Raw genomic sequence first — 14389 nt, forward strand, 5'->3', positions numbered from 1 at the left:
AGAATGAGGTAGGGGTTACGGCATGAAAAAAAAGCACCAACACTGAAAGAAATGTAATTTCCCAAAGAATGAATATAATTCAGTGTAGTTGGATGGGGAGATAAGCCTGGAGACAGGCAGAGTCAGATTACACGTAACTTTACGGATCATGTCAAGGATTTTGAGTTTTATCCCAAGAGCCATGAAAATAAATTAAAAGATTTTAAGCAGTAAAAGAGTGATGTAACCAAATCAGTGTTGAAGAGGATATTCTGGCTAGAGTTTTAAGAACAGAGTAGAAGGAAGAAAAGAAGCTGGGAAACCATTCAGTATGCCACTACGAAAGACCGGAAGAAGGAAGTCTGGACTACAGTAGTGGCAATGGAGATAGAAGTAAATGCATTTAAGATACATTTAGGAGTAACATATGTAAAATTTGATAATTAATTAGATATAGACGCTGAAGGAAAGGGGAAATCAATTAAGACTGCCAGATTTCTGGTTTGCTTAACTGTACAGATGGGGTGTAGGAGCAAGATAAGCAAAACTCTGAAGATGTTGAGTCTTAGATGTGAGATACCCAATGGAAGTGTGAAGCTGGCACAGCTGCCAAATCTCTGCTAGTATAAGTATTTCAGTTTCTTCATCTCAAGACAGTTAATCTTAACATTAGCTAAAATAATCATCTAATATCCAAATAATAATGCTAAGTGAAATAAGCCAGGCAAAGAAAGACAAATACTGTATGATCTCACTTATACATGGAATCTAAAATGATGAAACTCATAGAAGCAGACAGCAGAATGGTGGTTACTAGCGGCTGTGGGGGCACGAAGAATGGAGAGATGTTGGTCAAAGTATACAACATTTCAGTCAGATAGGAAGAGTAAGTTCTAGAGATCTATTGTACAGCACTGGTTGGTGACTACAGTTAATAATAATTATTGTATAATTGAAAATTGCTGAGACAGCAGATTTTAAATGTTCAATTTTCATCAAAAAATCACAAGTATGTGGGGTGATGGACATGTTGGCTTGATGTAATCACTTCACAACTTATACATATATCAAAACATTTTGGATTATCATATATATAATTCTTCATTTGTCAGTATAACAAAATAATACATAATAATAAATTTTAAAGGTCAAGGATTAATATTAGTAATAGAACAGTATATACAAAAGTATGCTCTGAGGAATATTAATGCCTCAAAATGCTCCTTGAAAAGGGGGGTCCCTGGACAAATAAATTTGAGTAACACTGAATACTTAATATGTATTTTTAGAGATTCAGAAATTAAAAGCCTCTAAGAAACCCCACAGTAAAAACGCACATCCAATACAACCTGTTCTAAGGTTATATTATTTAGCCTAAGAACCTTTTTCACTAGTTTTCTATTAACAACTAATGGAATTACTGTGGTGAACGAACACACTCTGGGAAGTATTGCATTACTGCATAAAACTAATAATTACTGAAAACTAAACATAAGCCATGATAAAGGAAAAACAGAGAATGTCATTCAGTGTTTAGCTATGTTATAATAAAAAAGCAAAACACAGAATAATAAGGAATTTTGTTAATGCTATTATTTGTTTAAATTATGGGCCAGAATTTTGAAAATGATATTTTGTTTCAAAGATTCCACCAACACTGGCATAAAATTGCTACAATGGGAAAAACACAATTTCTCTGTTAACATAAAAAAAATATTTTTCAAACCTTTTTTTCCCCCAAAAAATATTGGGCAGGACACACATGCAACCACTTCAAGTTTCCAGAGAATACAAAGGTATACACATTTAGGACAACATCCTATGGCTTCCTATGACTTTCAGAGAAGACACAGCTTTAAGGCAAGTCTGGTAGCTACTAAAAGTTAAGTCTTTAATACCTGGATGATAGTATTCAAAATAGATTTCTACCATGTCCAAAAAATGATCAAGTTGCCAACAAATTCAGAAAAAAGCATTAATCTCAGACAAAGCTAAATAATCTAAAGTATAAAAATCTTAAATTCCTGTATCAAACCACAATATAGACATGTGCCAACTGTATTAATGACGTCAATGTCTATTTCAAAATACAGTTCCAAATTTTGAACATCGTCTTGCTATTCAAAAATTCTCATGTCATATAACAGGAATTAATTTCACCAGGAGTTGTTTCTTATATAAATAACCATCTAACTAAATTACAAGAAAGCAGTTTATTTCTCTTTTCTAAACATCCACAGCACCATCTATAGGCAAAACTCAAGTAAACATATTCTTCAAAATAGTTCTCAATATAGTTCTCCAACTAAAACTGTCATACAGCAACTCAATTTATATGCAAAGAATATCTACATAAGAATACCTGAAAAGCCTTTATTATAAGGTTTCTATTCCAGGGAGGACAGAACAAAAATAGAAAAGAAATAAAATTCATTAGAAATGGAGGAACTTGGGGATATAGGCTGAATTACTGCCACTCCTCATTAAGTAAGATTTTACCTAGCAGCTCTGAAAAATCTGTTGACCTCTTCCCTCTTTCCTATATTAACATCTCAATATATATGCCAGGGATTACCAACAATTACTAATGAGAATGAAGGGAAGGGAATATATTTTTAAATTGACCACTACAACTGCATTTGCTTCTTTCAAGCCTACTGTGTAGTTGTGATTAAACATACTTCCAGCTGTAATTCTGTATACTTTCTCCTAAGTTCAGTGACTTCTTCTCCAGCCTGCATCTTCTTATATAAATCCAGTTCTGTGTCAAGTAATTCCTTCTGCATCTAAAAAATAGTAATTAATATTTTAGGTGACAGTAATTATTATCCTGTACTGATACAAACCTTTTTATAATAACTTTTACACAGTCCTATTTAATCCATATATTTCTATCTCCAGTATAATCACTCTAGTACAAGCCAAAATACTCCACACCTCCACAATACTGCAACAGCTTCCTAACTTGTTGCTACTTTCACTGATTTTCCTATAATTCATTTTCCATATAGTAGCCAGAAGGAGATTTATGTAGACTGATATGGGGTAATTTAAAATAGGAAATAACTGAAAGGAAAAGTAAGTAACAAACCCTAAAAAACCAAGGCGCTAATGAGCATAACGGAGTATGTTTTTATGTAGAAAACATACCTATCTACATAAATACATTTGCAAAAAGAAAATCTAGGATAAAACAGAACTAATGATACTGGTGTAGAAAACATACCTATCTACATATATACATTTGCAAAAAGAAAATCTAGGATAAAACAGAACTAATGATACTGGTGACCTATAAGGGGTGAGGACAGAGTGCCAGGAATCAAAGGGAAAGGGGTCTTTTATGTATTCCTTTTTACATAGTTTTTCTTTTGAACCATGAGAATTGTTTCATTTGTTCAAAAAATAAAATATAATCTGCAAGAACTGGGGCCAGAAAGAGAGGATCCAAAACTGAATACAAATGCAAATAGATTTAACTTTATCAAATTAGCAACTACACAAAAGGGGGACAAAAGTAATTTTAGACCATAGTTCTGACTTCACACCTTTAGTGGAATACACCTAGGCTTTAAAGAACGTAAATAAATTTTGAATTTTATATTTAGTTAGCTGTTGGGAGCGGTATTGTTGTAGCAATTTTGGTACTACTTTGAATGTATTATAGTACTGTGTTTAATAATAATATATTGATATTAGTGAAACCAAGTTGTCATTATGGGAATATAAATAAAATATGAAATAAGGAAGAACCACGTGGTGTTGGGTTTGAATTTAAAATATCAACTGGAGTCATGACTTTATACATATATACATACATACAGACACACCAAGTATAAACACTGTATAACTCTGTGTTTTCTTAATCACTTATTACCATCTAAAACTATCTTGCTCACTTATTTGTATCTAATAGGTTGATCTACCTGAATTTTCCCCTTTCAACCCACTGTGGACAGTGTTGTCAGAATGTTATTAATACTTTTCTATTATTAACCCTCTATATCACCAACTATTACTATATAAAACTCAAACTCTCAGTCAAGCAGTCAAGTACCTATATCACTTTGTCCTCAAGCTGCCTTTTCAAGATTACCCATGACTATTTTTCTAATTACTGACTTTCCAACTATAACTCCACAGAATTTAAAAAATTAGTAGAGTTTACTTGTTCATACTTTTTAATTTATGGCAGGGGGAGAATGGTACATACAATGGTCAGATTTTGAACATAAGATATTACCTACAAGAAAAACTGAATCTTAAAAATGTAGTGTCTAATACTCTTTAGTAAGTAGTAATATGAACAACAATACAAATTAAAATACCTGAGTCTTGGTTTTTATACTTTTTGGAAGACAGCGCCCAGGAGAAGCAGCTTTGACCTCATCTTTCAACTTGGTAATATTTTTTGTCAAAACCTCTAAAGTTTTCATTATTTCTGCTTTATCTTCAGACTTCATTGTTTTGTTTTTCTCCAGTTTTGAAATTAACATCTGCCAAATTTTTAAAAAGAGAAAAATAAAGCTAATTACTCCTACTATCATTAACAAAACAAACACTGCAAAGTAAGTTTAAAAATAAATATTACTACTTTTTTTAGTTTATGCATTTGTGAGAAGGCTAACCATGACTAATTATCTAAAGATAGCAGAATAGCAGATTCAGTGATGCTAACTGTATCTCAATTCAAGTTTTACTCTTGGTTAAATTTGTGAAGAACTGTTACTATTCGGGTCTCTCAGAACATAAGTTCAAAGCACACAACCAGAAGAAACTCAATTCTATCACTGAAAAATTATCATTTTTGAAAAATATATTAACAATTTTACTTTCTAATTCATTTGTTGATGTTACCACCTCTAAGTATTCCCACTATCAATGTCATCTCCAGCCCAGAAAGAACGAGAGAAAAAGCTTTATGGTTTCTTTCATACAATGAGATATTAGAAAAAATGAATGTTTAATTACTTTTTCACCTGAGAATGATATTCCCAACATGAACAGGAAACAATAAGATAAACAAGATAATATGGGGTAAAAGAAGCCACATGATTATTGTAGGTTTCCTGAATTAGGATGGCTTCAGTTTTTGGTTTTGTAAAGTACTGTGATTTCTCTTAAGTACATCCAACTTTAAATTAGAAAAGATATACATTTCAAATCAAAATGCAGTTTCTGTATTTTCAACATTTTGAAATGTCATACTACTAACCTTCATTACTAGACATAATCAAGAACTGAGACTAATTAAATGTTATAAATTAGAGTAACACGGTCCAAAAGAAAGAATGCAAATCACATAAGTCATTTTTAATTTTCTAGCAGTCACATTAAAAACATAAAAAGAAACAAATACAATTAATTAAATAAAATATTTTGATTAACCTAATATATCCAAAATGTGACATTTCAACAATTGTGATGTTTTACTTTTTTCTTTGTACTACCTTTTGAGATCTAGTGTATATTTCTCATTTATAGCACATCTCAGTTTGGACTAGAGACATTCCAAATGCTCAACAGTCAGATGTAGCTATCAACAGTCAGATGTGGTTACTAACTGCTATACTAAACAACACAGGACTAGAGGATCCTAAGCGAGTAAAGAAAGGTACATATCAATACTGAGAAAAAAAGTTCCATTTAATTATCTGTTGAACAAACTACTGTGCAGCAACACAGCTGAATAAACACCTTAATTTCATTTTATGTTGATAACTATAGTACCAGTTAAAGTATAAGTATACCCACCATTTGATGTATGCTCTTCATCTCCAATATTATCATTGACAAATATTTGTTTTACCATTACCAATTACAGCAAATCTTTTTATGACTATGCAGTATAACATTAAGTTCACTCCAAATTATAACATTTGCAATTCTGCCAAATCTAACTCTAATATTTTACCTTCTGTGTTTCAATGTGCTTTTCTAAAATTTCTTGTTTCCTTTTCCTTACATCCTGCTGAAGTTTCAATGCCTCCTAGAATCAGGGATCAAAAATATCATTAGAATATTACTAAGGATAAACAATACTATTCAAGAGAAGAGAAATGGTTGTAATCGCAGAAGCCTGTCAACAAAAATTATATGCAAGCCTTTTCTATGTAAAACTTAAAATATGTATGCAAGTTTCAAAGATTAATCACGGGAACCTTTCTTTCAAAGAAAAAATTTTTATTTACTGCTATACTATGGAAAATAAAGGTTCAGTGGCAGCCAACAAACACCCTTTTAGTCTTATTTTGCAATAAGCACTGAAAAAACACATACACAAAGAAAACTTTTCTTATATGCAAAAATTTTTTATACTATACCAGTTGTACTTACCTGTTTTTTTTTCTGTGCTTCATTATTATCAACTGCAGAGGTGGAAACAAGTAAGGTTTTTTGTGCAGCCTTCAAAGCAGCTGGATTATAAACTGTTTTTGTTAGGCCAGTAGATGTAGACAACACCTACCAATACAAATTTAACTTTTAAAAATATGTATCAGCCATTCATGATATCCTATTTTCTATAAAACTCAACTTTAAAGCACTACTGTCAAACTTCAGCTTCAAAACACACTGAACTAAACGTATTTTATACTTATAAAAATGAAATCATATTTGGTGATTTGAAAGGTAGAGTATAAATAAGCTCTAACATTTAAAAAAAATTAACACCAAATACCTATAGAAAAAAAAATAAAGAAAAACATAAAAATGTCAAAAACACTGCTATTACTGTATCACTGAGAAAGTATTAGTTGTGGAATATATTTACTAATATTTTTAGTGACTAAAGCAAAAACCACACTCAAGAGCATGGCACAGGAGGAAACTGGTTGCTGTCCCTCAATTTAACATGATCATTTGCAATCTCCAGTTCTGAAACATACCCTATTGCATTCATTCTCCATTCCTTTGGTAGCAATGTTCCTTCAGCTTGAACTGACCTTATTCCCCAAAACCCAGCTTAGAATCAGCCTAACAAAATCAAGACCTCTACAAAGCCTGAATCATTTCTCTCTTCTACCCAGGTCTTCACATGAAATTTTATTCCTTTGGCTATTAGGTAAAAATGCTATTAGCTATTTTTAGTTAGTGTTAGCGATTTAGTAAAAAAACGACCTGATAATATATTAATTAATGTGTCTTTTCCCCATCTACATTGTAAGGGCATTAACATAAAGACTATGCCTTTCTCTTCTGTGCATCTTCCAGTACCTAAGTCTTGTCACCAACTAATTATGAGACCACGGGTAAGATCAAGTACCATTTTGGGCCTCAGTTTGCTCATCTATAAAATAAGGAAGATGAACATGATGGTGTCTAAAGTCCTTACCAACCCAAAACTTCATTCCAAGATGGCAGAGATTTTGCTTGTTTTTTAACTTGGTTCAGTGCTACAAACAGTGCCCAGGGCACAGGATAAGTACTTAAAAAACCATTTCTGCACTAAACTAGACTGAAATGACTACAGGTCAGAGTGGACAACCTTTCCTACACAATGGTCAGCTCAAAAAACAAACAAACAAAAAAAAGGATTGGGTACCTTTTTTACCCTTCAAAAGCAAAACAGTTTAAGTTCCATGGGGTGGTTGGTTACTGGTTCTTAAAAAGAAGCCTAGGGATCCCTGCAGGGCCATCTACGAACGCTATAAAACTAAACATCAAAGCATGTGTGTGAACACTGCAAGTTTTCTGAGGAAAGACTGTTTCTAAAGTCTTAAAGGAGTTCATGACCTAAATAAGATTAAAAGAACTACTCAAGTTTAAGAGTATAAATGAGAAAAGTGGCCCTATTTTTTAGCCACTGAAACATTAACATCTGGTTATAACAGGTAAGTAGCAATCTGAAGACTACTTTCTAAGCTTTTATCATGAAATTTTATTAGGGAACATCACGAATCACTATTCTAAGTATTCAAGAAGGTGTCAGCCTCTAAATGAAATAAAAACCTAAAATACTATAACTGTACTAGTTTCATACAGTACAGCTGACATTTAAAAATAAAGGTTCTTAACAACACTTGATGTGTATTAAAATTTGATCAATTATTATACTTATGAGACAGGGTCTCACTCTGTCACCCAGGCTGGAGCACAGTGGCACGGACCTTGGCTCAATGAATCTTCCACCTTATGGGCTCAAGTGATCCTCAGCCTCCCAAGTAGCTAGGACCTCAGCCGCGCACCACCACACCCAGCTAATGTTTTGTATTTTTTGTAGAGACAGGGTTTCGCCATGTTGCCCAGGCTGGTCTCAAACTCCTGAGCTCAAGCAATCTTCCTGCCTTGGTCTCCCAAAGTGTTGGGATTATAGGTGTGAGCCACCACAACTGACCAATTAAACAAAGATTTTGTTTGTGGTCAGACTTCAGTGACCCTTCTTTGCAGTTCTAGAGAAAAATTTCTTCCATGCTACCTTACCACAGCACAAAACGCCAAACCATATGACTATACAAAGATAAGACAATAACTGTATTAGTAGGGAAACACAGGATAAGCTGCTGAAAACAGAGTCTAATTAAGTTTCACAAACTGTTTTCTTCATGAGGATTCTATTAGTTGAAAAGTTGTGGCCAAAAAAAAAAAAAAAAAATTCCTAATTATTTAAGTGGGAAACAATGAATATCGTAACTCAATTTTCCAGTTTTTATTTTATATTATCTTCATAATAAAAGCAGTGAGAAGCCCAGAACAGACCCATATAATTGATTTAACCAAGTATCTCCAGTTTCAGTGAGAATACTTCTTTTCAAATCATTCTTAACATGTAGTATCAGGCTAAGGAGTGCTGGTTCAAAGTGAATAAAAGTATCTGACAATGATAAGACTCCTTTATTCCTAGAAGCATTCCCATTTCCTTTTTATGATCTAGGAACATCCCTCTGTAAACCTAGAACATGCGCGAATGTGACTCACTGAGCCTACAATTCAGTGACTGCAAGACACACTATCATTATGTACCCCTTCTAAAGAAAAAAAGGTTGCCAGTCATAACCTGTGTCTAACAATTATAAGACACAGCCCAATGTCAGAGGTGTTAAAATGTAAAAATGTGACTTATAAACAATGAACTGTGTTGTTCACTATTTGAATCTATTTGATTCTGGAGATCAGATAGTTTGGATAGTAAGAAACACGTGTTTTCAAAAGAAGAAAATCTATTAAAAATGAAATAAGTGGAGGGAAGTAACAAGCCCAACAGAAAAGAAGATACTTCAATTCCTAAGAACACACACACTGACTTCTCCAAACAACCACATCTCTATTTTCCAAATGCATTTCTATATGTGCTGTAATTTTTACATATTTACTTCTATACATCTTACTACACTTAATCTCAACTGTGTGTGAATTATTTTGGATTTTCTGTATCTACAACCATGTCATCTGCAAGCAAACAGTTTTGTTTATTTCCAATCTTTATATGGTTTATTCTATTTTCCTTTCTTAGTGTACCCATGAGTCTCTCCAGTACGAAACTGAAAAAAAAATAAAAGTGATGCGAATGGACATCCTTGTCTTTCCCAACCTCAAGGAAAAACAATCAATATTTGACAATTGAATATTATGTTAGTTGTAGCAGTTTTTTTTTCTTTTTTTTGCAGATTTCCTTCATCAAATTAAACAGTTTTTCTCTATTCCTCCTTTGCAGAGTGTTTAATGTAACTAAGTAACGGATTTTATCAAACGCTTTTTCTACTGAGGTAAATCATCTAGGGTTTTTCCTCCCTCATTCTACTAATGTCAATTAAACTGATTTTTCCAATGGTAAATCAACCTTGAATTGCTGGAATAAATACTACTTGGCCATGACTGATTATATATTTCACGTATCACTGGGCATTTGCTAATATTTTGTTTAGGATATTTGTGTCTATGTTCATGACAGATGTTGGTCTGTAATTTTCCTTTTTTATAGTATATTGTCAGGTTTGGTATGCTGAACTCAGAAAGTAAGTTGAAAAGTATCACATGCTGTGTTGTTAAAATGTATACCACTAATACCTTTAGTTTTCCCTAAAGAGAGGGAGGTTACAATCCATTAACACCTCCTTATTTTATTTCCTATGTAAAGTATTACCAGTCATAACTACAGGGAATTGTAAAGAAAGAGAAAAACAGCTGTTTTTCATAGATAAGAATGGAAGGGGAAAAAGTGTTTTGTAAAATTAAGTTATCCAAGTATCATTTTTAAATAACCAATGCCCAAGTAGACATTACATACAAATATAGTTATGATGTTTAACAGCCACACTCACAATAAATAGCTCCAACAGGTTTTTAAAGCAGAAATACCTTGGTTTAATGCAATCAAAAGACGGTATCTGAGGAACTATGTGTAGGAAGTGTATTAATACAGTTACTGTATGGTCAGTCTTCATAGTAAGTAAATAGTCACCTGTTCAGTAAATCTGAATGTTCGTTTATGATATTCACTTAAAGCAGCACATAGATGTGCGTTCTGTACCAAGCCTGAGAATTCTGATGAGAAGAATGGGATTTTGATTTAAAGTTAAATTTATACATACTTTTAGATATTAATAGTTTTTAAATTCCAAGAATACAAAGTATGTTTGAATGCACTGATCTATCTTACCTTTTTTGTATCTTTCAAAATTTTATTCTTTTAATTGACAAAAACTGCATAGAGATGTTCCTTAACTTATGATGGGGCTACATCCATTGTAAGTTGAAATCCCATTTAAGTTGAAGATACATTTTTAACTTGTAAGTAATAAATGCATCATCAAATTGAAAAGTCGTTAGTAAAATCACTGTAAGTTGATGACTGTATATTTATCATGTACAACATGCTGTTTGAAATATACACACTGTAAAATGTCTAAGTCAAGCTAATTAACATTTGTATTACCTCACCTTTTTTTCTGTGGTGAGAACACTTAAAATTTACTTTCTTGGCAATTTTCAAGAACGCAACACATTGTTATTAACTATAGTCACCATGTTGTACTATAGATTTCTTTATTTCTCCTAACTGAAGTTTTATATCTTTTGATCAACATTTCCCAATCCCCTGCCCTCAGCCCCTGGTAACCACCATTCTACTCTCTGCTTCTATGAGTTCAACTTTTTAAGATTCCACATATAAGTGGAATAGACAAAGGGATTAAAAGAAACAAAGACTAAAAATCTTGCAGAGATATATTTTAACAAACATCAAAGTAAAAAATATGTACAGCTAGTAATGAATTTTTGCTACACAAAGAGCCTAGTTACTACAAAGTTCAGCAAAGCTAATATATTCAAATAAATTAATTTCATATTTTCCTGTAAAAAAATAATCGAGATAATCCCAACAGAGGCCAATGCATTAATTTAAAAAAATTAAAAAGTCAGTAATAGTTAAGAAAAAAAAAAAAAAAAAAACTATCACAAATCCCTCCTTTTTTTTTTTTTGAGACAGAGTCTAGCTCTGTCGCCCAGGCTGGAGTGCAGTGGCGCCATCTCGGCTCACTGCAACCTCTGCCTCCTGGGTTCGAGCGATTCTCCTGCCTCAGCCTCCCATGTAGCTGGGATTATAGGCACCCGCCACCAGGCCCACCTGATTTTTTTATTTTTAGAAGAGACGGGGTTTCACTGTATTGGCCAGGCTGGTCTCGAACTCCTGACCTCGTGATCCGCCTACCTCGGCCTCCCAAAATGCTGGGTTTACAAGTGTGAGCCATGCGCCCGGCCAAATTCCTCTAAATCTTTAAAGTAGCAAAGTTACACAACAAATCCAAATTTCAAAAATCCAAGGAAACATAGTAAGATTTGCTTAGCATCTACACAATGGCAGCTGCTAAACCAACAGCTGAAGTTTCTCTATGACATGCAATATTCTTTTAATTATACCAGACAATTTTCCTTTTAAAAGTTCCATGGTATAGATGTTAATATACCATCAAGCAAAGAGACCAAGATATATTTTTAAACTGCAAAAGACATGAGTAAAGAATAATAACATCCTGTATCATAAATTCGATATCTAAAGCTGATATGATAAAAAAGATTAAATATTCCATTGGTTATTCAGTTTACCTTCTTAGAATTTAGAAGGCATTTAGCAAGATAATTTGAACAGTTAAAAAAACTAACCAGGACAGTACATACAGATGTAGCCCTTTATTCTTCATGAATTTCTTTAGTAAGCAGAGGCACTCAAACACAATTTATTAAATCTATTCACATAATAACTAAATACCTATTGCAAATCTTCGTATTTACCATCAGCAATTACGTTTTAACTTTAATCTCTTCTAGCCCCCTCATGAAAATGGGGTCTCAGAATAAAGAATAATCACTAAAGGTTTTACTGCATGTGGTTGATAGGGAAGGTATAAAATGTTACATTTGCGCATTCATTTACTTTAATAATGACATAGGATACTGTGTAGATACAAGCTTTGGGTTTTCCCCTGCCTTCATTTTTTTTAAATAAAGAATCTTTCAACTAATATTTGATGATGGGGGACATTCTTCTATTCTTTCTAAGACTTCTTTGAATCACTGCCCTGTAAGTGTTTTGGACCCAAACCCCCTAATGATTAGGGGAACAGAAACAACAGAAATAAGCAAAAATAAAATGTTTCTCTGTAAAGACACTCACTGAAGACAAATAAAAGTTACATACTTACTGTTTTCCTTAATAGGCTGTTTACAGTATTTATCAAAAATATTTTTCCCCATAAATAGCTTGCTACCACAAATGAATTTTTCTCCATAAAAATTCAGTTAGTGGTTTATTGCATTAGCATAATATATATATATTAGTCTATCCATTAGTAAAGTTATATTATCAACTAGAAATCTGTACTCACAATACACTGCAAAAATTTTATAAAAGCTATCAGTACATACTTCAATTTTAAAAGTCCAAATCTTACATTACACAGACTCCAAATATAACTGAGTATTTCAGATGTCTCTAGAATTGCTCAGTAGTACACTAAGTATAGCTGAACTTAGTGTTAAGTTTTATTTTACTTTTAATTGACAGAATTGTACATATTTATGGGGTACAGTGTGATGTTTTGATACAAACATACATTATGTAATAATCAAAATCTATCACCTCAAACACTTCCAGTGTTTCTTTCTTCTGCAATACTTATTTTCAAGGAGGATAAACCTAATCAAAGTAAGTATTTGATACTGCTAAATTTAGTGGCACAGACTAAGCAGCACAGAAATTCCAAGGAGGAGGGGGGATAACAGAAAAATCTGGAGGTTTCATGGGAGATGTTAGAGAGACTTTCACTCTTTAAAGAATGACTAGAATTTAGTTAGGTGGGGGAAATGCACTCCAGAAAAATCACCCCCCCAAAAAACAATAATAATAAAAGTCAGGAAAGGCCAAAGGACAATGAGCAGAAAAGTACTCCCTTGGGTAGAAAGGAAAGACTAGAGCAGAAGTAACAGAACTAGAATTATTGAGTTATCGATGAGCTGTGAATCAAGGAAAGTAATTTAGCTGAGAAACTCAAAGTTTCTATAATGAATTAACACCAAAATAAGTCTGAGTGTAGGATGGTGACAGTACAAACTAGAGGAGGGGAATTCCAGGATTCCAGTTAAGACACTGCACCCAGAGGCTAGGGAACTGAAGGTGGCAGAAAAAGAAGTGGTCTGCAAACACAAGTAAATGATTGTAAGGCTGTTAGATCACACAGCTTAGAAAATGGTGGTATCACTTTCTGATCTAAGGGCTAGGATAAGTTAATTTATACGGGAAACAACGAATTCATTTTAGGCACATTATGCCCGAAGTAATGCTGAGATGCCCAAGAGGAAAGTCTGATACACAAACTCAGATTCAAATATCTAAAACTGCCGAAGTTTAACACTGTAAATAAAGAAAATAATATACTGAAGAATATAGTGAAGACAACAGGGCAGCTATCTCACTGATGTACTGTTTATTTCTGAAATCGATTTCCAATCTTCAAACTGAAAAGAGCCATGGACCAGAAATAGGAGCCCCAAATTCTAGTTCTGGCTCAGTGACTCACAGTATACAGATGAAATCATAACACTGTTTGGGCCTTGATTTTAAGATAAGCATCTAGAACTAAGAAAGATTATTTAATTCTCACATTCTGTGATTTCATATGCCTCAAATAAAATTAAAGACAAAGCATTTACTCATACCTAAACAGAAAAAAAATAACATCTACACAAAACTATAAGATATATCCATAAATGGTCCTGATTTAATAAATATTTACCCCCTTCATTAAAAATGACTAAACGCATTGTTATGCTACATCAATTACTGTTGAGTAATAAGTAAAAAACTTACATTTACATCATCCTTTCCATTTTACGAAAATCTATGTAAACAAATGATTTTATTTGATCCTCAGAAAACCCCATGAGCAAGACAAATATTACCATCACCATTTTACCG

General features: G+C 32.9%; 1 protein-coding gene across 14 annotated transcripts in view; it reads right to left on the reverse strand.

Moving 5' to 3' along the window:
- RBM26 (RNA binding motif protein 26) overlaps positions 1-14389 on the reverse strand; it is a 95112-nt gene that overhangs the window by 27221 nt on the left and 53502 nt on the right. For all 14 annotated transcript variants that reach the window (XM_050766640.1, XM_050766639.1, XM_050766645.1 and 11 more), the window contains 4 exons: positions 6316-6441; positions 5894-5968; positions 4308-4475; positions 2661-2765 (listed from right to left, as the gene is read on the reverse strand). In XM_050766640.1, the coding sequence (XP_050622597.1) occupies positions 2661-2765; positions 4308-4475; positions 5894-5968; positions 6316-6441 (474 nt within the window). The remainder of the gene's footprint in view (positions 1-2660; positions 2766-4307; positions 4476-5893; positions 5969-6315; positions 6442-14389) is intronic.

This window comes from Macaca thibetana, chromosome 17 (genome assembly GCF_024542745.1).
Source record: "Macaca thibetana thibetana isolate TM-01 chromosome 17, ASM2454274v1, whole genome shotgun sequence".
In the NCBI taxonomy this organism is placed as follows: domain Eukaryota; kingdom Metazoa; phylum Chordata; class Mammalia; order Primates; family Cercopithecidae; genus Macaca; species Macaca thibetana.